The 25,645-nt window shown below is 37.3% G+C and overlaps 6 protein-coding genes across 6 annotated transcripts; 1 reads left to right on the top strand and 5 right to left on the bottom strand.

The window, feature by feature from the left end:
* Positions 1-3,183: 3,183 nt before the first annotated feature.
* LOC134274789 (uncharacterized protein F54H12.2-like) lies at positions 3,184-3,816 on the bottom strand. Its single transcript, XM_062757018.1, has one exon. It carries the CDS (start codon positions 3,814-3,816, stop codon positions 3,184-3,186), a length of 633 nt encoding a protein of 210 aa, XP_062613002.1.
* A 7,303-nt stretch (positions 3,817-11,119) lies between these two features.
* LOC134274788 (uncharacterized) lies at positions 11,120-12,212 on the bottom strand. The gene is made up of 2 exons (XM_062757017.1): positions 11,596-12,212; positions 11,120-11,489 (listed from the first exon to the last, which is right to left on the bottom strand). Exons 1-2 carry the CDS (start codon positions 12,210-12,212, stop codon positions 11,120-11,122), a joined length of 987 nt encoding a protein of 328 aa, XP_062613001.1.
* Positions 12,213-16,989: 4,777 nt separating this feature from the next.
* On the top strand, positions 16,990-19,670 carry LOC134274787 (uncharacterized). The gene is made up of 4 exons (XM_062757016.1): positions 16,990-17,053; positions 17,406-17,462; positions 18,530-19,085; positions 19,243-19,670. Exons 1-4 carry the CDS (start codon positions 16,990-16,992, stop codon positions 19,634-19,636), a joined length of 1,071 nt encoding a protein of 356 aa, XP_062613000.1. The 3' UTR covers positions 19,637-19,670.
* Positions 19,671-20,059: 389 nt separating this feature from the next.
* Positions 20,060-21,676, bottom strand: LOC134274785 (putative nuclease HARBI1). Its single transcript, XM_062757014.1, has 2 exons — positions 20,856-21,676; positions 20,060-20,456 (listed from the first exon to the last, which is right to left on the bottom strand). The coding sequence occupies exons 1-2, from the start codon at positions 21,607-21,609 to the stop codon at positions 20,278-20,280; spliced, it is 933 nt and encodes a 310-aa protein (XP_062612998.1). The 5' UTR covers positions 21,610-21,676; the 3' UTR covers positions 20,060-20,277.
* Positions 21,677-23,070: 1,394 nt separating this feature from the next.
* Positions 23,071-23,424, bottom strand: LOC134274786 (baculoviral IAP repeat-containing protein 7-like). The gene has a single exon (XM_062757015.1). It carries the CDS (start codon positions 23,422-23,424, stop codon positions 23,071-23,073), a length of 354 nt encoding a protein of 117 aa, XP_062612999.1.
* A 291-nt stretch (positions 23,425-23,715) lies between these two features.
* Positions 23,716-25,161, bottom strand: LOC134274784 (uncharacterized). The gene has a single exon (XM_062757013.1). The coding sequence runs from the start codon at positions 25,159-25,161 to the stop codon at positions 23,716-23,718; it is 1,446 nt and encodes a 481-aa protein (XP_062612997.1).
* Between the last annotated feature and the right edge of the window lie 484 nt (positions 25,162-25,645).

Below are 25,645 nucleotides of genomic sequence, written 5' to 3'. Positions count from 1 at the left end.
CTAAAAAGACTTAAAAGGCTTATTTTGTACACTCGGGTCACTGGATTTCGCCTCGTCGCTTCGAGGTTTTTTACTCTTTTCTCCACGACGGATGCATGTCATGTATCAATTCTAGTATGAAAAGAAGCAGGAAACTTACCTTGTTTAGACCTGTATCATGATGGAGTCCTACTATGAATACATACGAAATAATCCATGAAAAGGTCTAGGTCCCAAAGTACAAATCACACACAATTTCGGTTCACCATGATATTTCGGCTCTCGCCATCGAGGTGCTCTCTTTAACGTCCGTAATTTGTGCATAAATACAGACGCTCGCCAGCAGTCGGCGTCATTCGTTAGTATCATCGTGTACGTTTTGCAATGGCTTCCGGAGAAGAAGATCTTCCCAGTTATTTCCTTGTGAATGGTGTAGAAGTCCTCGCGGTTTGGATAGTCCGTGATGTCACCACCGGACGAGAGATTACGAGATGGCCGATTGCCACACTGGGCCTGGCTAGGGATGAGGGGACAAGGGTACAGAGGCAGAGAAGAAGAAGACAGCGGCTCACCCCCTACAGACGGGTAGAGACTGAGGCAGAGGGATCCCCCCGGGGAAATTCGCCCCCACTCTCCAGTTCGGAGAATTACAGAAATCCATCGCCCCCGCCTGTAGTGAGTCCGAGGAGCCCGTCCCCCCCTCAACGACCGCCTACGCCGACGTGGTCCTCTAGCCAGAGTCCCCAGGGAGCTATTGGAGGAGGATGGGACTCGGATTCCAGCTGGGAGCCCCCCTCGTCACCAACGACTGGGCTACTTCGTCGGAAGACGAGGAACCAGTGCCGAGGGGACCCGTGCCAGTCTGGGGGATCCAGCTACCCGAGTCCAGGATCCCCCAGTGTTCCATCTGCCCGGAGGAGGACCAGCCCTCCAACTACGTTTGTTGTGAATGCCGGAACAGGCCCGCCTGTTACCGGTGCTCGGAGGTGCTGGTCCTCCAGACGCCGCCCCTAGGCTGCTGCCCGCTGTGCAGACGACGGGAACCCAGACCTTCTATGTCAAGGTACGTGGCCACCCGCGGCATCAGGGGATTGAGACCCCCTCGCCCCAGAAGACCGCCACCCCCGACTAGACCGCCGCCAGCACCCTCAGCCAGGACACCCCTCTCAGAGCGCCCAGAGTTTCGGTCCACCAGTGAGGACGAGAACATCGGCGAGTTAGTCCAGCGCCTGCTAAGGGAGTAAACCCTTTGACAAAAAAAATCACCCCCGGCCGTTTTCACGGCCACCCAATTGTTTAGAAAAGATGCCATCTATACAGAGGTAAATAAGAAACGTTTGTGTCTAAGAAAAGATTACCTTTAAAAATGAAGTCAAAGAAACGTTTTTGTGTCTAAGAAAAAAGATTATCTTTTTTAAAATACAATCAAAGAAACGATTGTGTCTAAGAAAAGATTATCTTTGAATACAGTCAAAGAAACATTTTGTGTCTAAGAAAAGATTACCTTCTTATACAGTGGGTAAATAAGAAACAATTGTGTCTAAGAAAAGAATACCTTCTTATACAGTAGGTAAACAAGAAACGTTTTATGTGTATCAAGTTAACACCAGGTCACTTTTATATTTTTTTTTAAAAAGAACTTAGAATTTTTTTAAAAAATCTTTTTTTTAAAATAACTTTGAATTTTTTAATTTTTTTTTAAATAATAAACATGGAAAAGAAAAAAAACACAGAAGTCCCTTTTTTAATAAATTCATATAAAACACAGACATATATATTTTTTAACATTTATTTTTTTTATCAAACAATAACACACATACATACACTTAATGTTTATGAAGAATGTACACCTGTTTGTCATAAGTGTGTACAAGTTGTTCAATATTTTTTAAAATATTTTTTTTTCAGGTTAATCTACAATCTCTTGGAACTAATACTTTGTTTCTCACATCAGGTTCTAAAACCCCATATTCTTCATAGTCACCTTGTCTGTAAAATGTTCTTTCCAATTCTGGTATGCTGTGAGACATAGTAAAACAGGTTAACCCATGAATCTTTTTGTACATGTATCTCTCATGACCGCTGTATTTCATTTGAATGAATCCTCTCACATGATGAGGTTTTCCAGTTTCTGGATGCATTTTTTTTTGTAAGATCAAGTATTGATAATCACTTCGAATGATTTGATCTACATCCTCCTGTCGGCACCCAGTTAAATTGAATATCCAATTTTTGGCTACTCTAAATCTGTCTTTTTTAAACTTAGCAATATAATGATTGCCTGTATTTTCTTTATGTTTGTTATTATAATGAGCCTTACTGTCTTCCAAGAGTTGAGTTTTGACTTCTTTCATTATTTGTTGACTCTTCTGTAATGGTTCTGTGGGTTTAAAATCCTGTGGCTTTGTCAATCTTTTTTCTAATAACAGCTGTTTAGTTTTATTGTTTGGTCTTATGTTTTCTTTTTCCTCCTCCTCCTGAGGTTTATATTCTACAGGATGTTCTTCCATCAAGGGAGGTGGTATGATATCTTTTCCTCCCGTCTGTTTAAGTAACCATTCAGTTTCCTCTAATCTAGTGTTCTGACTCATTTCTTTGCTGAAGCTGTTACCCATAAGAAGGCCAGTCAACAACTGAGGTGTGTTTGTACCATGTTTACAACAACAATGCATTACAATACATTTTGATAAAAACATTGACATGTTTGTCCATGACCCGTAGGTAATTTATGATAAGTGTTTTTAAACCAATTAGCCACGTATTTATCCCTTTGCAAAGCCGTACTCTGGTCAAAGGGGAATAGCCATTCGTCCGCTTTCTTTCTTTTCTTGTCTCTTTGATGTAAATAATACACGCAATATTGTCCACACACATCGGTATTCCAGTCTTGATAGCGATACGGATTATAAATCCATTGGTGAGCATGACGCTGGATAAAGTCTTGAATTAATTTTTGTAAGGGAGGAAATCCATAAGAATCGAAATATTCCACCACGGGATGACACACCCAATGTTCTCCAGGTCGATCTTGAGGATCCGTATTCACGACGATGGCTTTTTCTCCAGGTCTTAATTGATCCGGTAATAAATCTACAGGATACACGCTCCCAAAAGAACTCTTGAATTCCCTGGATAATACTTCTCTTATTTGTCCCGTATCCATTTTTTTGTAATCAATACTCACTTCTCTCTGTTTGTTAATTTCTAATAGGTTATCGATTCTGCATACACCACACAATTTATGGTGGTAGCCGTATTGTTGGTAAACTGCACTTCTACTCTCAGATTTCCTGTTTCTATGATGTGGAATTTATCCGATTGCGCCTCTTGATCTTTAGTGAAATCCCAGCCCCATAGAGTGTAGCCGCTTTTATACTCTTCTAGGGTAATGTCCGGAGCCCAATCTTCTCCTAATTTTCCCAGGACTTGATACAGACTGAGAAAAGATCTCAGATATAAATTGTCGTTGAAATTAGGCTCAAAACAACGAATACTAATGCTCTCTCCGTTGATACTGACATCTACTTTCTTAATTCCAAAGTTTTGGAAATGAAAGGGATTTTTAGTTTGATCTCCGTTAAAGGCCGCATTCTCCACAAAGCCTAAAATGAGACGTTTAGGCATCTGGCCTTGAAACAGATGATCCGTAATCTTAGACTGAGTTCCTGTGGGGATGGTAAAGGTTTTCATTTCCACTCTTCTCAAGGGATATTTGGCTCTGTGGGTATTCAAACTCTGATTAATGGCATTCATCATGACTGGTGTGGGTTTGACTTTTCTCACCCACAAGACCATACTCAAAATTTTCACTTTTCCTGTACTTCCTCCTTTGATCATCATGTAGAAAGCGGGTCTAGCTCGATTAAATCGCAAACGGACGTCCACTCCATTGGGCAGAAATCGATCTTGTTGAAACAATCCAGATGTAAACGATCCAGCAAAGTAATTTTCTTACTCCCATCGATAGCTTGGTGTCTTTTTCGGAATCCTTCGTTTTTAGAATTGGCTGGTAACTCTGTGAGGATGGGTTGGTTAATGGTCACCGTGTCGGCAGCACCACTTTGACCTTTAGTTACATCAAAGGTCTTATTTTGAGCTACACCAAGGTCCTCTAACCCCACTTCGTCCATGTGTCCTGCCGTATCTTTTTCCCACAGACTACAGGCTCTCATCTGTGTCTTTAAAGTTCTGGGTTGGTAAGACAAAAATTTCTCCAGATAAGCTTTGTAAGGATAGGTATCCGTCCCCGGAGTCACTGACATCGATTTCCGTAAACATGGAATGTAAGATATTATTCACTGGACTGGAAGTGCTGTTAGCCCCAGTCAGATTACTTCCATCGTCTTTGGTAAATTTACATACCATTTGAAGTTAAGTTTGAGATAAATCCAGATAGTGATCTCCTTGTCCTTTAATTTCAAATTAGATGGGAGCGGTCTCCGAATCTAGAATACTGGAAATGGGGTAATATTCTTCCCATTTTGAGTCTTCTAAAGCAATATTAGTCGGAGGGACTTGGAACAATTGTAAATTGTTCATCCCACACCCACAGGAATCGGGTTGTAACATGATGTGTCTACTAGGATTAAGTTTTCACAAATGAACCTTCTGTTCACTGGACTGGTCTATTTATACTCTCTCAGTCAAACACATCTAAAGGACGTTTTCTTTTAGGAATTCCTCCTTGTGTTTTCCTTTTAATCTTAGGACCTCCTCGGGCTAACATAGGCGTCTTTTTTCTTCTGTTCTTAGTACCTCCTAGATTCATTCTTTGTTTCACCATTCCCGAAGTATTTTTGAGGGCTCTTACTCCGTGAGTTTTGACTGCGTCTTTTAAAGATCTCTTATTTTCTAATACGTCTAACCCCGTTCTAGCAACAGCAGTCAAGGCGTGTTTAGCCCCCGTTTTCAGTAAATCAGTAAAAAATCCTCGGCCTCTCTGTCGTCTTCTTCTTCTTTGACTTGTTATTTTCATCCCCATTCCCTATCCTCTGTGTTTTTTCATTCTTTTTCTTCTTTTCTTAGTACCTCCTAGATTCATTCTTTGTTTCACCATTCCCGAAGTATTTTTGAGGGCTCTTACTCCGTGAGTTTTGACTGCGTCTTTTAAAGATCTCTTATTTTCTAATACGTCTAATTCCGTTCTAGCAGCAGCAGTCAAGGCGTATTTAGCTCCGGTTTTCAGTAAATCAGTAAAAAATCCTTTCTCTCTTTGATAGTTCTGGGGTGGATGATAGGCTGGTGGTGGGGGTTGCTGTTAACCCCCTCCTAATAATCCTCCTACTAGATTGCTGACTAAGGGAGCTGCTACTTTAAATAGGGATCCTAAAAAACCGTGTCCTTTTTGACGTAATAAGCCTTTATGATAGACAAACTGTCCGTGTCCTCTTTATCTCAGTAATCCTGGATGATACTGCATGGTTCTTGTCTCTTTTTTAACTGACCTTTCGGTCCTCAGGGACTTCCTTTTATACCCTTTTAGGGCTGAATACAATACAGACAGCAGACCAGACAAGTCATCACGCCCAATAAGATGGAACACAATAACGGTACACTCATCTCAGTATACTTTTCTGAAATGAAGTTTCACGATGGATTTACCACTTAAAAAAGGCATGGGCTGTCCTAAAGGAGTCATGTTGTGAATATCAATGGTATCGAAATGTTTTTTATTCAAAGGGACATATTCCGCTCGAATGGGTTCCCATTTGCATTGTTTTTCTTTGTCCTCAAAATGACAAGGCACCACTCTTAATAATTTCAAGGCATTGGAGCCAACCGTCTGGGGTTGAATGAGATCGCAATACACATACATGGATTTTAAATTCCGGTATAAATCGGGAGTGTCCGGAGCCATGTAACTGATGTTGATCCATTTGGTGGTGTTTTCTGTCCAATTTTCGGGCACCAATTTGCGACCGTGGTAGCCTAATTTATAAGCCAGACTTAAGGGAAACCGTATAAAGATGGGAATTTGACGTAAATGAGTGACATAATTCACTCGATCGAAATTGCCCCGATAGTTCAATTTCATCTCGGTTTTAGGAGGATCTTCTTTTTCTGCTCTCAGGTCTTTTAGAACTTTCTTTAAGGAGGGATTTAAAGCCCCATACACCTCATCTCCGGCCACCATGATCGCACTTCTTGTATTCCTGCTCTTCGGTTTGGTCCAGGTTTGATATTTTTTCCAGATATTTTTCAGACACCTTTCTAAACCTTCATTCATTTCGGCCAGGAGAGCTTCAGGGTTAGCATAAGGTCCCGGTCTAAATTTAAGGCGATACAAATTTAATTTTTCTTTTGGATCATAAGTCCAATTCAACCAATACGCTTGTCTCCATTCCACTAACAGTTGGGTATCTGCAAAGGTGATGGGGGCACTTTTCAAGAGTTGAAACCTTCCCCAATGATACTTAACCGGGTCCTCCAGATCCAGTTTCTCCCCCGGGGATATGTTTTTAAAAAAGGGTGGAATTTTTTCCACCATACATATGTCCAGATAAGCTTCTTCTTCACTGATATTTTCGATACTACAAGGATAGATCATTTCTGTTAAAGCCACTTCCCACTGACCGTCGGTTAAATTGAGGTAATAAGCACTACTGGCTTTTAAAACCCCTGTCCGTATGAAAATCCCCTGTCTTTCTCTGTATCCTACAGCATTTTCACAGTAATCTACGGTAAATCTACAGTATGCTACGGTATGCCAGCTCTGTATATACAGTAAATCTCTGTATGCCACTGTATGTATCCCCAGCATGCCACAGTTACATACAGTAGGCCCCGATACGCCTACAGTATGCCACTGTATGGCTACTATTTCCTACAGACAACTACAGTAAACCCCAGTATATGCCCCAGTTCGCCCCTGTATATGTTCATTGAAGCAAAAAGAAGAATTTTACACACTCCCAGAGTACTGTACTGTTACCTAAGATGTGAGATTATCAATCAAGTACATTTAGTTATTTACCTGAGAATTTTTTTTAACAAAATTACAAACACAAAGTTATATATCTTTTTATTTGTTAAGAGACTTATTGAGTTCTGTCATAACTCTGAATCGAAATAGTTCTGAAAAATTAATAAATCATTGCTTCAAAAAATATTTATCTATCATTTTTTTAAAATTGATTATTTAATTATTCTTTGAATTGATTGATTAGTAGATTTATTTATTTATTTATTTTGCGAACACGTATTTAATCCATAAAATACTTGGAGTGACTCTGTAACTTTTGTTTAAAAAAACCCCAAAACAGCAGGGGTAATGTTGCATTTTGGAAAATTGTAGTTTTTTTTAAATTGATTGATTTTCTTTCAAAAAATAAATAAAATTGATTAAGGGCATGAAATTAATCATTGTAAAAACAAATCGATGTATTTCTTGACAAATGCAGAGCTGCATACTAGTCACGGCACAAAATAAACAAGGTGAAGTGGTAATTGAAAATTAAATAAAATAAATGACTTTAAAAATACAAAATTAAAAAATGAACTAATAATTCATCTTATTTATTTATTCGGTTTATAAATTTATTAGGGATGTCAAATCGGTCAATTTTCGATACTCGGTTACTCGGACGTTTTTCCGATCGAGTACCCGGGTACTCGGTAAAAGTGTAAATAAACATGAACAAGTAAATTGAAGACTGTAAAACATTGTAAACTCTTGTAGAAATAAAACCAGATGCACTGATAGGAGGCTTATCCGTAAATGTATTTCTGTTGTAATAATGATGAGCACTTCGTGCCCGACGAAATTTAATATAACAATTTTTAAATTCAATTTATTTATCAGATATAAACACAAGAAATAAAATCATAAGTTGTTCACAGTGTTTTTGTTTAAAAAAATAATCTGCTCAGTAATTGTAATGTAACTCTTTGTCGCGTTTGACAACCAGGTATCATGCAGTCGTAAGAGCTACGTACAGTATCAACTTGAACTTGATCAAGTTCTCCAAACAGAGCGGATTTATGATTTTAGTACACTTGTTCGATCCCAGATTTATATAGTATTACGGGACGGTATTTTGTAGTTTGATGCAACGATGGACATCAGTTTTTTTTAAAGCCTTTGCCTCCAACCAGTTGTATTGGCATGTAATCAAACACAACCATATCAACAATCGCACGTGTAATATCATCCGCTCTTTTCCCAAGAATTTACGGCTTCTCGGAGATTGACAAAATTATCTAATTTATTTAAACATATAATAGACCTTAAACGATGTTCAGTAAAAACAAACAAACAAAAAATAAGGGAAGAAGGCAGCCGAAGGTGAGAAAAGCCAGGTACCCCAGGTAATTGGTCACGATAATTACTGTATAAACACTTCCACAGGCGATAACGGTCATTTAGAGTCGTAGTAAACCCTAATTACTGTATGTACAAGTGCAATGAGCATTTTACGTTTTAAAAAAGGTTGTTTAATGCATTAATAAATAAGATTAGAAATATTCAAAAATGTGTATACATCTGAGTAACCGAGTACCGATTTTAGTATTCGATACTCGTACGTTCGATTGAGTACCCGGTTAACCGGGTACTCGTTGACATCCCTAAAATTTATCTATAAATACATAAATAAACTAAATAAATAAATAAATAGTTTATTTATTTTTGTAAACGACAAGACAACAAAATAATCATTTATATATACCCCCCCCCCCCCCCCAATTGATTTTTTTTTAAATTTTATTTTATTTAAAAATTATTTATCCCAAAAATATGCTACAAAGTATTTTTTAAGCATATTAAAGCAAATTTCAATTATTTTACGTCCACGATGGATATCAAAATAATGGTCACAATGCACAATTTTAATTTGTCAATTGCAATTTCATATTTTTACTTTGTTTTGATTGAAAAAAAAATCGATTTTCAAAACCCTAACACGATTATGAAAGAACTTCAAAGCCATTGATTGTTTACCAGTGACGCGGGGTACACAGTAATGACACCTATTGTCTTTTTCACTGACCACTTTACCTTGTTTATTGTGTGGCAGAGAGCGACCGTGCCCACTCTGCGGCTGTTTGAAATACAGTGTAACATTTTCCCTTTGTAAGAGAACCGAATTTTGTCAAACAAAACAAAACAAAAGTATCAAAAAAGTTTTTGACGGGTTAAGATTGTGCATAATGAGACGATTATTCTGATATCCAACACGGAAGTAAAATAATTAAAAGTAGTTTAAATATGCTTCAAAGAGACTTTGAGAGACATTTTAGCGTAAACTTGTTTACATAAAATAAACCAAATAAATCCAACTTTCGGGTATACAATTAATAATTTTGTTTGTATATGCAATTTAGAAATAAGAAAAAAAAAAGGTTTTTTATGCAATGATTAATAACATGCTATTAATTAGATTAATTTTTTTAAAGAACATCAATTAATTTAAAAAACAAGAATTTCCCAAAATGCAGCATTACCCCGGCTGTGTTTTTTTTTCCACAAAAGGTACAAAGTCATTTCAAGTATATAAATAAATAAATAAAACTAAAAGATAATTAAATAATTTATGAAAAAAATAGATAGATAAATATTTTATGAAGCAATGCTTTATTAATTTTTAAGAGTTATTTCAGAGTTATAAAAGAACTCAATAAGTCTCTCAACAAATTTAAAAAAATAATTTGTGTTTAAATTATTGTTCAAAAATGTCTTAGGTAAGTAACTCTGTGTACTAAATTGATAATCGCACATCTTAGGTAACCGTACAGTGCTCTGGGAGTGTGCTTCTTTTTGCTTCAATGAACATATTCAGGGGCGTACTGGGGCATATACTGGGGTTTACTGTAGTTGTCTGTAGGAAACAGTAGCCATACAGTGGCATACTGTAGGCGTATCGGGGCCTACTGTATGTAACTGTGGCATGCTGGGGATACATACAGTGGCATACAGAGATTTACTGTATATACAGAGCTGGCGTACCGTAGCATACTGTAGATTTACCGTAGATTACTGTGAATATGCTGTATTATACAGAGAAAGACAGGGGATTTTCATACGGACAGGGATTTTAAAAGCCAGTAGTGAAGGTTTTAAATTGATTAAATAAAACACGTCTGACTTGCTCAGTGTCCTTTTTCAAAATTGGGTACAATGAGCGCAGGGTACTCCAAGCTCCGCTTTATATACCTTAGTGTTTTTTCGTGTGCAAAAATAAGTTGGACCTACGTTTTGCTCATGTACGACTTTGGGACGTTTTTTTATGCTGAATACATAAGATGTACTTGGCAGCGATTCAAGAATGTGATTGTGACGTCATCATCACAAACCTAGTGTATATAGAGCGCTCAGTTGTGTGTATAGGGAAATAACTAACAACACTAGAATTTTGGTTTCTATATTTTATTCATAACAACAACAATAACAACAACATCATCATAACAAACATTCAAAACTTCTGTTCAGTTCTTTTTGTATGGGAAACGATCTCCTCATGTACAAATAGTCTGTTTCACAAGCACAGTCCATGATATCGTATCCTTTTTGGATCACTTCCGTCAGATAGTCTTTTATACAATCTACAGCTTTTTCCATCCATTTTCCTTGAATCCAAGTCTTCTCGGGTCCCTGTCTTCAGTGAACCAAGACGTATTTGACTTTCCATTTGAATTCTCGATATTTAGGTGACCATAAGACCATGTGTTTGCTTCCTTGGCGGTCCGGTAATTTCATTCTCTTATACAAGTAGATTTCATTGTGACCTTTTTGTCCTGGATTTTGATCAAAGAAATGTTGAATACATGTCTCTTTGTTTCTCATCCATTCTCCCTTTACAGCGGTCCCTTCAGGTTCTTCTATTTTCCAACGATACTCCATGATGTGCTCTATCCCTCACTTAGATGGGAAATGATCCCCTTTGGTTTGGGTGTCTCCTAATATAGAGATACTAACTTGGTGAATTCGTCTTCTTGACCGTAGGGGTTTGATGCATCATGGTAGGACTAGGCATGATATAACCGACCGAAGAACTCACACAGACCATCCAATATTCTCGATTAGGATCGTGTAAAGCTAACATGACCACACTAGTGATGATGAGGGAAATACAAATGAATAACTGGGCAAAATACACAATTTCTTCTCGAGGAATATTCTCTCCACAAAATTTCCAATGAGGAGTTACTGGATGAGATCCGTTTGAGGAATCCATGAATCGAAACTAGGGGGATATCCTTTCCACCTGACTTTGACTTCTTGAATGATTTTCTTCCCGACTCGTCGCTTTTTATACCCCAAGATTTCCTCCACTTCGTACACGTCGTCTTTTTTAATGATCTGTTGTAATTCTTTCTCGTAAAAAGTCCCTTCTATTTCCTCCTTGTTGTAATCCTGTACTCGATACACGTAAGGATACCGACCCGGGACTCCTTGAGCAATGGTAAATATTTTCCGTGGTCCAGTTCGGTAAATATCCTTTTTCAAAAGTGCGTTTGGCTTTACTGATGCGGACCTTATCTCCTGTTTTAAACTTGGGTTTTTTAAGTGATGTCTGTGATTCCCAATATAAAGTTTTCCAGACTTTTAACACATTCGAGGGCTTCACTTGAGCTGGGGCTCTTTGGATACTGCGATGATACGTATGATTGTAAGCATACACTAAATCCGGTAAGACCTCTAAATGCCGTCTTGTTTTATCCCGAGTGAAATACCGCCACATGCGTGCTTTGAGGGTTCTCTGAAATCGTTCCACGATACTGGCTTTGGTGTCCGTATTGCGAGTGGTAAAGAAATGAATGGATTTAAAAGCCTGTAAGAATTCTCGATTGGTAAATTCTTTGCCTTGATCCGATTGAATGCGGACGGGGCGTCGACCGTCTTGTCGGAAAATCTCTTGTAATCCTCGAATCATATCTTTTCCCGTTTTCTGTTTTAAAGGCACCACCCAAGCATATTTAGATAAGACGTCAATGGCACACAATAAAAACGTATAGCCGTCATCGTGTTTCTTTAAACTGGACACATCGGCTAAATCTAATTGCCATTGTTCATCTATATCCGTCACTCTGGTCTGTTGTCTCCGGAATTTTCTATGAATGGGTTTATGTAAGGTATAGGTATCTTGCTCTTTTAACCATTCTCGTATGGTGTTTAAGGAAATCTTATGCCCCAGACTTTTGACCTGACGATACAAAGTCTGTATGCTTCCATACCCTCTCTTGGGATCGTAATAAATCTCTTTTAAAATGTCTTCCACTTCCTTCTTCTTCTTCATGTCTTAGGCAATGAAAGCCAATCTTCGTCGATTTGTTATAATCTCTTTTGAAACAGATCTGGTCTGACTTTCTTTTTCTTCTGGAGGGCTTCCTCTAACTTTAAAATAGGAGAAGGCTTGGATTTTATAGGTCGTCTAATAGGGGTAAAAAAAGAAGAAGCATCATGAAATCCGCTCTCTTCCTCATCGTCATCACTGAAGGCCCCTTGCGGAGTACTTATTTTTCCCGGTTTCTGCATGGTTTTTATAAGGTTTTGATTTTTCACGTAGTCCATGGGAGCATGGGTCTCTTTTAAAGCTTGAGCAAATCATCTAATCCTTTAGGAACCGGATGATTTTTCAAGGGTCTGGTTCTCATGTTTTCGGCCATTAAATCCACATTGTTAGAATCGGGTACTTTTTGACCTCGATAACTGATTTCTCCGTCTTTATTCCAAGTCAATACTTTGGTTTTCTTTAAATGATTTAATAATAATTCAGCTTTCCTTTGCATGGGTTTATTCACACTTTGAAGGATTTGTTGATCGATCTCGGGGTCTGGAGCTGCTGCTGTTGCGGGGGCTGGGGCTACTGCTGGGGCTACGGGTGCAGGGGCTGAGGTTTTTTTGCTAGTCCCTGGCTCTCTCACTTGTTGTAAATAATTCCTATACCGATGAAGTTCTTGACCGTATAAAGCCACTTTTTCTTCTGGGGTTAAATCTTCACGTCGTGTAATCTGGTCCAATTCTTGACCTATACTCAGAGTGGATTGAAATTCCGGAGGTTTGGGTAGTTTTCCTTTGAGTTCATTCAACAGAACTTCAGGCACTAACACCATTTTACGACTCATTTTAGGAGGTTCAAAAGTAAAGGAGCAGCTGCTGAGATTAAAAGAGGAAAAATACCCACCTTTCTGCTTGACTTCTCCTTAAGATGTGTTTCTTAGGAGCTAGTTTTCGTTTCTGAGCCGAATTGAGAGGTAACACTCCTTTTAATAGGTTGTAGACGATCTCACAAATTTTCAAAATACTATCTCCGAACAATGTTTTAAAATCCCGGTTTTTAAGGACGAGGAATAGTGAGGGTCAGATAACACTCTTAAAAGAGGGGCATGCGCTCTTAATCGCGTACAACATCCCTTTTTCTTCTTGACCATCTTTGAAAACAATGAAGAGAAGTTTCCCATGTCACTCCCTTTTATAGAGTGTATTCGATTAAGACAACCCGTGTCGCACTAGTGTTAAATATGCGCATGCTCATTGATTGAACTCTAGTGATCTAAATAAAACATCTCGTGTTGTTTAGTGTTTATATAAATATGGCGGGTAAACAGTATATTCCCTGTATATCTGGTTTGAACAGGACAAACAATTGATTAACAAACAATATCCAATTATCAAATAAAGAATAGCAGATAATTTAATGCAAGACATCAAAGCTGAAATTAATTGTTCAACAAAATTTATTTTTCACAGATACCGGTACAACCATAGGAACCTGTCGTTACTTATTTTTCTTTTAATAAAAAGATATATATTAGGTATGGGTATATTCTTTTTTATTAAACGAAAAATGAGTACAAATGTAACGTCAGGTGCCTGTGGATACAACATGTTTTTTATAGATTATTTATCCTTGCAATATTATTTAACAAGTCAATACCTCCTCTTATTAAAATAAAAAAAAGTAGAATAAGAATGTCTCCACATACATACATGGAAATAGTTTTAAATATACGAGGGTTGATCCAAAAGTTCGTGGAATTTCTTCATATTTTATTTATTATTCAGTGGAATTGGTTGAAAATTACAAATGAAAATATAGACACTTGATGAATATTTTAAATTAAAAAACATTTTAAATATCTTCGATAGTAACTTTATGGCAGTTGCCATAGAAACGGTTGTTTGGAAATGCGGGGGAGACATTAACGCGTTTATTATCATTTAAATTCTGAATTCGTGAAATAAGAATTAAACGGCCCTATGTGGTATATAAAACGAAAATTATGTCATTATTACGATTGCTTGATATTTTATAAACCTTTTTGTGAGAGTTTTACTGATTTTACTGGATATTTAGTTTATAAGTTGATGGTTTATTGTCCATCTCTAAGTTGTTAGATAACGTCAAATTTCGGTCAAGTCACACATTTTGTGAAAATCCCGGGATCACTCTATCTTAAACGCGTATATTATTGACATAGGCTTGGGAAAAATGCAGTTAGTTACTGGTTTTCCAGTAGCATAAGAAATTTAAGGAAAACAGAACTTCCATGGACGTTCATAAAAGGTGTGGTCGCTTTTTAGAGGACTTGTTTAAGTACGTATTCCCTTAGACAAATTAAAAACGTTAATGGACGTTGTCGGCTGGCCTACTGTTCTTGACATTGCTCATGTTGCTACTGACATTGGAACATCATATGGAAAGATGGGGGAGTATTTTCAAATATAAGTAAAAAATAAAGATAAGATGCGAGAGGATACCAGACTTTTCCTGAGAAAGAAAATTGAGAAAAGGGTAGCATTTTGTAGAATTACATATTATAATTGGACATTTGGGCGAGATGCTTCTGTAACGTAACGTGACATATCTAACGACGTTAAGCTGACATTTTTCATTAATATAGTGTTAGTCATAGGATGTGAGAGACATATACTTTTACAAAGAGAAAAAGAAAACTTGAGCGTATGTGTTTTTCATGGTCTTACATGGCTGTGGATTTTAATTTTGAGTCTGTAAATTTAATGTTCAATATTTCAACTAATTTTTTTTTTGAAAAAATACACATGAAATTGTTCAATAATTATTACGATTGTAATTAAAGGCTGAAAAGGTAATTTCTATATGCTTATAACATTTATTATAAACAAAGAACCGGTTGATTCTGGGGACCCGACCTCCATTGTCTCTCCGTAAATAATAGAATGACTTTGCGAGACTAGACTAATTGTATCACTAGAAGATGATTGCAATGACATCCCTATCTATATACATCTATCTATCTATATACACACAAATGAGCGATACAAGGTTATTGTGTCCATAAGTTGTCAGCCTAGCTCAGTATAAGTCGGTGAACACTTTTCACACATCGAGGCACCAGAAAGTTTACAAACACGCCGAAATGTCCATTCTATCCAGAATTAGGTTTTGCAAAGCAACATATATGTCAAATACGCAATAAATAATCACTTTTTTCAGTTTTGATTGAAATAAACTTACTGTAAACCACTCTTTTCCCACTAATTATAGGAGCTAGTTTTTAATCAACCCTCCATTCTACTCCATATTTATAAGATTACATTGTAATACATGCATGTAACTGAAATTGCTCTCACATTTGATCCTGCAATTATGTTAAAAATGAATTATTACTAATAATAATTTAACTTCATAAGGTAATTAACACGAGATATCTATGCTGCGATTGTTAAATATATCAAAATAATTTTAGTGAATCAATATGCATCTATTAGACATTTTTGTAATCAAGTGGCCCGTTTTACAAAAGAACTTACACCTAAGACAAAAATTGATTCTGCGATTTTATTCTTCTTGAAAAGAATTTAGAATGTTTCTATGGTAACAATTTCCAAAAAGGTTAATTTTCAAAAATTCATAATCAACATAAGTTTTTGGTTTTAGTCGTAAGTTCTTTTGTAAAACGGGCCCCATAGGTTCGGGCAATAATTATAGGCAGATTTAAAAAAAAAAGATAAACTTTATTTAAAAAAAAAATAAAATAAAAAACTGCCAATGATAGCACAGCCGTAATTTTAAGAGGTTGACAAAAAAACTATAAAAAAAGGGGGGGAGGGATATCAAAATTATAATGCAGACTTCTTTTCATTGACGTTGTAAATTTCTAATACAAACACTGACAAATTTATGCAGAAACAGTTTTCGGATTAACAATGCGTCTTCACTTCCCGCCATTTCTTTCACCTGTTACTCCAGGTAAACTGAGGAGTATACTCGCGTAACACGGGTTGATCACCCGTGTTGAAGATAGGTTGTTTTATTTACAACTCTAGTGACTCGTGTAACCCGTGTCGCTTAATCGAATATACCCTTTGGGTATATTCGATTAAGCGACACGGGTTACACGAGTCACTAGAGTTGTAAATAAAACAACCTATCTTCGATAAAATAGTTTTCGATAGGCCTGAATTTAGCGAAAGTTACCTCCCGTTGGCCGCCATATTGGGGTACGTTCGATTTGGGAACCCGTGTCACACGTGTCTTACTCTCCGCAAATAAAACACCGGGAGTATGACTCGAGTGTCGGACCCGAGTGGCGCGAGTATACTCTCCAACTTTTTGGAAGTAAACGTGTTCCAATATGGCGGCGGGTGGAGAAGAACAGTAAGTTTGCATTAACAAAATGATATTTCTAAGACATAATACTGTTTTATGCACATGAATCTCGATTGTATATATTTAATTGGATACGAATTGATATAGTTTATGCAACAAGGCTCACTCACTGTCAGTATTACGTCTTAAAATCGAAATTTAATTTTTAAGCGCCACTTTTACGCCGAAAGTGTTATTGGTTAATTAGATATAATATTAATACAGGACGAAAAAAAAATGCTCAAGTCCCTCCTGTAATGAGTGCAGATTTTCAATATTTCATAATTTGACTTAAAAATTACTAAAGTTTGCAATCATTGATTTTGCACATAAACATTTCTGAGATATTAGGCCACAATATAGGCCTACTATTAATCTTTTTACTATATACTTTATATTATATTTTTTATTTAAAGGCTTTTCAAAATTTCCGTGACTGATGGAGGAAAAAATTTATGAAGTAGTTGCAGATTGCAAAATCGTGGAAATGCTGAACTCAGATGGTAAGTAATTGTCAGTCAGTAACCAAAAACATATTTTTTTAAAGTATATTATAAGCTGTAACTATATTTTAATGATACATGCATAAAAACTTTGTGGGTTTGTAGGTTGAATTTTAAGTATCCTGCATACAAACCATTTCCTTAAAATATGTGACAGAACTGTTTTTTAGGTTGTTTTGTTTCGCAAAGTGAATATTACTATTGAATTGCATAACTATGCCAATTTTGATTATCTTGATTTATAATAAATATTTTAAATAATTCTATCTCTATATCAGAATGATGAAAATAAAATGATCCATGATGAGATAAAGTTGCTATTGTTGAAGATAGTATTTTGATTTTATTGCAGATCAAGAGAGAAGAAAACAGGCTCTTGATTTTATCAAAAGTACCTCAGGCTTTCAAGGTAATTAAATTGTAGTACCATTCTTACACTGATCAAATCTCCTATAGCAATGCTATTTCGATTGTAAGTGCTTAAAGAGCTGTACAGATGTGTGCGCCAAAAGTGAAGATAATTTTATTTTATCTCTCTATGTTTCATTGAACACAATATTTTGTAAAATCACTGGTATGACAACATTTCTTGACAGATTTCATCACAATTTTTTTATAGTCCAAGACATTGTTGTAGTTGATCAAAACAATTTAATAGTTTTATCTGATCAGCATTGATAATTTAAAAATATTGTAATTTGAGTGTGACATGAATTTTTAAGTCACATACTCACAATTTATGAATCATATAGTCAACATTGATCTTGAATTTTAGAACTGATTTTAAGTGATGAACTGTCTTTTACTATAAATTAAATTAAGTTAAATTAAAATTAAGTTGAAATTAAATATGTGATGATCTTTCAAGGAACTATTAGAGAAAAAATAAAATTATCACTTTTGGCACACAACTATAGATGCTCAGGGTTCCAGATAATTTTTATGCGCCTGGATCTTGTGAGGCGTATATTGTTTTTCTCTAGTCTCTTTGTCTGCAAACTTTTACCTTCGTCATAACTCTTGAAACATGAATGAAAGAGACTTCATATTGAGTATGCATACTCCACTTATTAAACTCTTTCAAATGACACCAAGGTCAATGACCTTTTGACCTTGACTGTGACCTATATGCTTAAAATAGCTTTTTTTAAACCTTCACCATAACTTTTGAACCATGAGAGATAGAGACTTCATATTTGGTATGCTTACTTTACTTATCAAGTTCTTTCAAATGACAATGACCTTGTGACCTTGACTGTGACGTATATGCTAAAAATATGTTGTTTTTTTCTTACTTTAGTACCACCGGGCAAATTTTTAAGTGTTTCTCAAACACATCTTGTTTTTTATTTTATTAGGTCAATGTGTATTTTGATGTTAAATGATTCAGTACTACCAAAGAAATTTTGTGTAATTTGTCATGCCATATTGCCACTCAATAGAGAATATATAACTTTATTATTTTTGTAATTTTAGGAGAGAGTAGCAATGATAAAATGACACAAGAGGAGAAAGATGTTACTGATGTGAAAAATTGGTCAAAAGAGGACATAAAATGTCTTTTTGACATCAGAAGACAAAAAGAGAAACAATTTAATGGTAGCAAGGTCCACAAATCCCTTTGGGATACTATATCACATGAACTCTCTGACCTCGGTATTGCAGCGACTGCAACCCAGTGCTCTAACAAATGGAAAGCCATGAAAAGGGAATACAAAAAGACTGTTGATAACAATTCCCGTACAGGTGCAGAAAAGAAAACATGTCCTTTTTATGACGATTTTGGAGAACTCTACGGTAACAAAAGTGGAACAAGACCACAATATGTGATGGCTTCCAAAAAGGTAAATACTGAAGATGACAAGGAAGATTCTACATGCAATTCAGGATCATCATCAGAATCCTCCTCTAAGACATCAACATCATCATCATCGTCATCTGCTGCAAAGAAGATCACAAAACGAAAAAGAAAAGATCAGTTCTCGTTACTAGAGGAATACACTAAAGGACAAGAAAAATATCGTAAAGAGAGGTTCGAGCTCGCAAAAGAACAGCACACAGAAAAAATGAATTTAATGGGAAAACTTATTGAATGTTTGCAGTCAAAACAGGCCAAAACTGATAAAGATGATGAGTAAAGCATTAATATCTACGTTGTATCAATAATATGCTTATTTCTACCATTTTAGATTTGGTATCAACTTAAAGGAATTTTATGATTTCCAAAAATATGACCAAGATTACTGCAAAGACCTACAATTGTACCTTATGCCTACTCCCACTAAATGTTTCAATTCACCAGTTTCATACGTAACACCTATTGTCAACTCTGACTGTGAAAATATGGATGAAGATGTGTCTTCACAGCAATTGTCAACCAAGTGTTTCACTCCTCAGACATTACTCATTGAAACAGGTTTAAATATTGAACATGTGTCTGATACAGTCAGTATTCAGATCGGGAACATCACTTTTGTTCCTATCAAGGAATTTCATTGCATGTTAACATGTGCATTAGAAAAATATGTTTTATCTCTGTCCTACAATGTTGAAGAAGTGCAAGATGAGCAACTTTTTTCATAATTTCAGGAAATGTTTGAATTTCTTAATTATTTGTTTATGTGAAACTCTGATTATGTGATTAGTAAATTAACATATTTCCAGGACAGCTCAGATGTTAGAATTGCTACATTAAAATAATAGCACAAGCTTAAATGGTATGGATTAAATAGTGATTTTTTTTTGTTCACAAAGATGAAAAAATCATGTTCTTCATTTGTTTCACCTATTATTGTGTTCATAAATTATTTTTGTTGATTCATGATGCCAAAAATAAGGCTTTTGTTACTTTTATTTCATGTGCCAAAGAGGTTGATTATTTTGCTCACCTGAGCTGGCCAAATGGCCTTTTGTTATACAAACTTGTCCCATTATGTCATTATTTTGAATGTTGATTTTATTGTACACAAAACAGTTTTTTATTTTCAATAAATTTTATTTTTCTGATGTCTTTTATTTAAGTGGATCACAAAGTCTGTAAATACTGAACAATCTCATTGCGACGATGTACACCGGTTGGGGCATTTGCATACAATTGGCCATAATTGTTAACATTGTTGTCAGGAAAATTGTTGTCGAGTATGTCATTCACTGAATCATTTGAAAGTATACAAATGTTATGAAGCACACAGCATGCTGTAATAGCTTTACATGTTCGCTCCACATCAAAACAAGGTAAACTTGTAAGCCTCCTGAAACGACACCTTAAGTAAACCAATTCCTCTTTCCACAGTTTGACGAGATGTACTCAGTTTCCTATTGAAATGTCTTTGTGCAGCAGTGAGGCGTCCATTATCTCTAAAGGGAGTAATTAAGTATGGCTTAAGAGGATATGCCGAATCTCCTATAACAGAAAAAATATGGATATAAATAAACAAGGAATTTTGCAATTATTTTGGGACAGAATCGTAGTTATATAGATAAAGCTTTTAGCTCTACTGGTTGAAGTTCAGAAGAGTTTATGGGACTGTGAGGCTTTGTCCATCAATCTGTCTGTAAACAGTTTTTCATAATGGTACTTCTCCTACAGTTTTGGGATCAATTCAAATAACAAAATACAAGTAGACTACATTAAAATATATAATTCTGTGTATCCGTTTTTATTTTGATGAGCAGTGCTGCCATGGTTACTAAATATTGAAATTTCCTTCATTATAAGTATAAACCAGTAGAACTACAGTCTTATCCGAGACTTCTGGATCAGAAATACATTTATATAGATTATTGTGAATAAAGATCATACCAATTATGAATATATTTGGGTAGAGCATCGCATTCTCCAATTCCTCATAGATTGGTGAGTTTCTAAAAACGCGGGAATCATGAGTACAGCCTGGCCAGCCAACGAAACTATTAGTTATTAGCAGCATATGGTCAACAATGACCTGGAGTTGAATCGAGGGGTATCCCTTGCGGTTGATGTAATCTGTATCTTCAAATGGAACATTTGTTAATGTAATATGAGTCCCATCAATTATTCCAGCTATGCCAGGTATTTTGCACTCGGCTTCAAAATGTTCTGATATTTCTTGCTGTCTTTGAAGATCTGGCCATGTTATAACTCTGCTACGAATTGAGCAAAGGGCCTCACACACATCGTGAATACATTCAAATACAGTCGATTGTGAGAGGCCAAACAGCAAGGCAATTTCTCTCATACTTGTATTATTACAAAGGTACCAAATACATATCATAGTTCTTTTCTTAGGTACGATTGGCTGTTTGCCCATTGTTCTGACAATCTTTGAAATATTCGGTTCTATCTCTTGTAATATTCTGTTAAAAGTTTCTTTTGTGAGTCTAAAATGACGTTCAAAATCATTGGAAGACAATCTGGGAACAACCTCTTCGAAAAAACTTTGGACAGACGGGACGTTTTCTCTCCGAAAAAACCTACTATCAAGTAGAAATGGGAAAACATCATCCTCATCTTCTTCTACGTCGTCTTCTTCTAGAAAATAATCAACTGTAATAACTAAACCAATTTTATCAACCATTTTTGTTTACACTAGTCTTGACTCGAGGCATTCGATTAGTACTAAATGTTTTCACGAGTTGCGCATGCTCAACCTCAACACGGGTGTCTGAAGTGTTGCTCAAATCGAACGTACCCATAGTGTCTCTTAAGGAGGGGCATACCCTCCGTGTTTGTCGCTCTCGTGTTTATCTCTAGCTTTCTCCCTGACATAAATTTTTCCACAATATCGGCATTTATATCTCAGGCCTTTAGGAAGTTTAGGGGTGGAGGCCGTCAAGGGTTGAAAGCGTGTTATTTAAGGGGAATGGATGGGAACTTTAATTCCAGGGGAGGAGGGAATGCCCACATTCACTCGAGGAAACACTTCTAAATCGCTGACTCTTTGACTACCTATGGGTCCCATAGCACGATCCATTCTCAGTTCTGCTTGTTTCTTGAGCAACTCCCCTATGGTCTTTTGTCTTTGTTCCTTATAATATTGATTGATTTCGGTTTTTAGACTTTCGGGCCTGGCTTTACGTTGAGCTAGAGTTTGAGGGTTGGTGGATTTTCGCCTTTTCGTCGCCGCTGTTTTCTTGGGAGCTGCTTTTTTCTTGGGTGGGGCTTTTTCTTCTTTTTTCTGCTCTTTTGAGCTGCTCCTCCGACTCGCACCATCCAATCCGGAAACACTCTTTGTTTCTTATTATCGACTCTCACCACCACACTCTTCAAACGACGAACCTGGCGTTTTTTAGGACTATTCCATTTAAATAAACGACGAATGATGACTCCGCCTAGAAATCCAGCTCCTCCGCGTTTCAAAATAGCCGTTTTTCTGTCTTGATCACTGGCCGATTGATCGGCAATGATCTTTAAATCTTGACGATGATGATCGATAAACTTTTGGGTCTGTTTATTGATAGGTAAGACCCCTTTCATTAAATGGCAGACATCAAATGAGGCAAGGCTAACTGTCGACTCAACACACCGATCTGAGATTTGTCTCTGGGATTTTTGAATAAGACTAAATAATGAGCATTCAAACTAATGGTGCGATGAGAGGCGGCTCGATCAAATAAATTCTGAGTGATGTAAATCACACTGGTATTCCGATGATGCGCTTTGCGGGTAAACCAATCCACAATAGATTCGATGGCTTTTTCTCCCATCATGTCGTCAAAAATGAGTAAGTGTGGCACACTCAAATTGGCTACTAATTTCTCGTCGTCTTCAGGAATATTTCGGATGAAAGACACCTTATCTTTTAAAGAAGTGTAAGCGGGTTGCCATTCCCGATAACACCAGAAGATTTTTTCGGGCCTGGGAGTGATCCAGTGTAAATTGTTCACTAATTTCTTGACGAATTCTGTTTTGCCCGATTTCGAGGGTCCAGCGACCACCATGATAAATTCGTGTTTCAACTGAAAAGAGGGGAGGGGTGTCTCCTCGGAATACATGTAGATCAATGAAGGAAGAGGTGGGTTCAGGGTCCTATTTATAGTTAACACAGAAATATGCGTTTGGGTTGTTGAATCTCGGCTCGACAGATGGGGCAAAAGTGGAAAAAAGGAGCACACAAGGCACAGCAGCATAAGTGTCCACAAGGTAGAAAAGCGATTTGTAATTCCTCGTCTAAACAAATGTGACATTTTCCTCGAGCCTGGACGTCTGGTTCTGGGTTCAGTAGAGGTTTAATCTCAGGTAAAGGTTTATACCCATGCTGATCTAAACCCGCAATGAACACATTCATCACCCACCCTCGTCCTTTATACAGATTGATGTAAGGACAATTGGGGTTCCAATAAGCATGTTCTACACAAGGATCGTCCTCGGGATCCCAAGTGATTAAAGTCATTCCACAATGAAAACAGGTAGTACTATCTTTCACTCCCTCGTAGTAAAACCCAGCTCGAACAATGTCTGGTATTTTTCCTAAGAGAGGTTCTGGCCATCAATGCTCAAAAGTAGCTTCTCCCTTTGAGAGCCGAGAATACTGAGGATAACGCATGGGTTGATCTGGCACTTTATCAGTCATGACTGAACTTTTGATTTGTATTGCCCCCCTTTTATATCGAGAATATGAAGAAGAAAAACAACACAAAATAAATTTCAATTTTTTTTAAATTCAATGTCAACATTGAACATATCAATAACCATAAGGTAAAGTGTTATAAGAGGGTAACAATAATTGTCTCTTATCATACACAATTCTATACTTTTTCTCTAAAGGTTTGGTCACGACGTCATGATCAAGGATCCTCTGGATTTTGTTGGGATAAGGTACTGTAACTTCCTCTATTTCTCCCTTGAGCATTTTTTCTAAAGTCTCCAGGGAGACGATCTGAGAGGTTCGATAGTTGAGAGTGATGCCTTTGACTTTATGGATCTCGGTTCCTTTGGAGGTCCGGTAACCATGATTTTTAGGGCCTGCCGACATGAATTTGGTGATGTGATCCCCGTCTAATTCGTCGGTCCATTCTTCTAAACTATTGCCCAAGGTAGGATTAAAGGCTCCTTCCCGATGTTGGTAAATGATACTGTCCGTATCGAAATAAAGGACCCGATCTCCTAAAGGTTGTAAAGTCTCGTAGAGGTGTAAGCGGGCATGCGCGGTGGTAAAACAAGCCAGGACCACGTTTCCAAAGGGACATTCTTCTACGAATTCCTGTTTGTCTTGATAATTCACTAGCATCTTGTCCTCTCTGGGGTTCTCTTTATTGTCTAAGAGTTGCATGCCCTTGATGTCGAGAGTCGAATCTTGTAAGAGTTGCTGTAATTCCTCTTCTTCGTCCAAGTATCTGGTTTTGGGTAATAACAAGCGTTGAGCAAATTTTCCCCACAGACAATTTAAAAAGAGTTTAGCGATGGTTCTTCTCACTGGATTCTTCTCGATACTGAGAATGTCCATCATGATGCCTGCTTTGTCTAAGACTTGTCGAATGTAGTCTTGTTGTTGTTCTGAGGTCTCACAGTCGGGGGGAAATCCGGACGCTTCCTGTTTGATCTTGAGGAAGGTATCGATGTAAGATTTGAATAACTCCTGACTGCTCTTTGGAAAATGCCACACTTCGTGTATTCGCTCTAAGGTATATCCCATGTCCAGGGCTTTATGTAATTTGGTCGTCACCCAGGTGCCCGTGAGACTGCGTTCCTGGTCGGTGTGTTGACATCGATGTTGAGAAGTAGAGTCCTGTCGTTCGGCACAAGTTCGACATAAGGGAAATAATAACTTGCCTCCCGTGCGATAAGGTAATACGGGTTGATAGAGGCCTCGGGGTGGTAAGACCCGACAGTGAATGAGGCCGAAATAACTTCTCACGTCCTGGAACTCGTCTGTGATGATCTCGGGATGCCCTACAGGAAAAGGTCTGTGTTTCAACACGTAAGGGTATAGGGAACAGACGTCCACGTATCTCATGTCCCCTTCCTCACAATATAATCGTGTGGCATTGGTCCGACCTCCGTACAGGGCGTCTCGAGGGTTCAAAGGATCGGGAATGTCCAGGTCTCGTACAAAATGTTGTAAACTCACATCTCGTTGCACTTGCTGATCGAAATCGTGCTCCCAGATACTACGGACGGTGTACCCCATATTCTCCAAGGCCAAACTCCTTCTGAGGGTTTCTTCGTGTAAATCCTGGTAAGTAAACTGGGTCCGGTGAGGATGAGTTTCGGTCTGTAGACTGGGATAGCAGGTGGGGCATCCGTGCCAATAGCACCCGTAAAATTCGTATACGGTTTGAGTCGCTTCCTGGTATCCGTCGACGGTATAACTTCCGATCTTGACTTCGCCCCCGTTTATGGCATGTTGTATGTTACATACAATCAGTTGAATAATCCAGGTGAGCCACCAACAGGCTTTGGCCGAATATTGTCGTGTTGGCTGATACCCGAGGTTGGAATGATGGCAATGGTCTCTTTAGGCATGAATATTCGACGGTAGGCTAAATTGGCAGCACTGGCAAACGTGATGCATTCCTGGAAAGGGTCGACATGAACTAAGCTCTTGAGGGTGGTTCTAAACTGTGCACAGCATCGTCGTAAAATGTCGACGTCTGAGACACAATAATCTACAA

This window comes from Saccostrea cucullata, unplaced genomic scaffold (assembly GCF_032062105.1).
Source record: "Saccostrea cucullata isolate Sc308-1 unplaced genomic scaffold, CSIRO_AGI_Scuc_v1 ctg8664, whole genome shotgun sequence".
In the NCBI taxonomy this organism is placed as follows: domain Eukaryota; kingdom Metazoa; phylum Mollusca; class Bivalvia; order Ostreida; family Ostreidae; genus Saccostrea; species Saccostrea cuccullata.
Note: the sequence above shows the minus strand (reverse complement) of the source record. Positions and strands in the feature narration are given on the sequence as shown.

Bases quoted from the DNA above. Each gene is read 5' to 3' on its own strand.
- LOC134274789 (XM_062757018.1), bottom strand. From the start codon at position 3,816: ATGATCAAAGGAGGAAGTACAGGAAAAGTGAAAATTTTGAGTATGGTC.
- LOC134274788 (XM_062757017.1), bottom strand. From the start codon at position 12,212: ATGAAGAAGAAGAAGGAAGTGGAAGACATTTTAAAAGAGATTTATTAC. The intron at 11,490-11,595 runs GTATGCTTACAA...TGGGAATCACAG, and splicing joins GAGGTCTTACCGGATTTAGT to ACATCACTTAAAAAACCCAA.
- LOC134274787 (XM_062757016.1), top strand. From the start codon at position 16,990: ATGGAGGAAAAAATTTATGAAGTAGTTGCAGATTGCAAAATCGTGGAA. The intron at 17,054-17,405 runs GTAAGTAATTGT...ATTTTATTGCAG, and splicing joins GGAAATGCTGAACTCAGATG to ATCAAGAGAGAAGAAAACAG. The intron at 17,463-18,529 runs GTAATTAAATTG...TTGTAATTTTAG, and splicing joins AAGTACCTCAGGCTTTCAAG to GAGAGAGTAGCAATGATAAA.
- LOC134274785 (XM_062757014.1), bottom strand. From the start codon at position 21,609: ATGGTTGATAAAATTGGTTTAGTTATTACAGTTGATTATTTTCTAGAA. The intron at 20,457-20,855 runs GTATGATCTTTA...TTTCTGTTATAG, and splicing joins CCCAAATATATTCATAATTG to GAGATTCGGCATATCCTCTT.
- LOC134274786 (XM_062757015.1), bottom strand. From the start codon at position 23,424: ATGACTTTAATCACTTGGGATCCCGAGGACGATCCTTGTGTAGAACAT.
- LOC134274784 (XM_062757013.1), bottom strand. From the start codon at position 25,161: ATGGGGTACACCGTCCGTAGTATCTGGGAGCACGATTTCGATCAGCAA.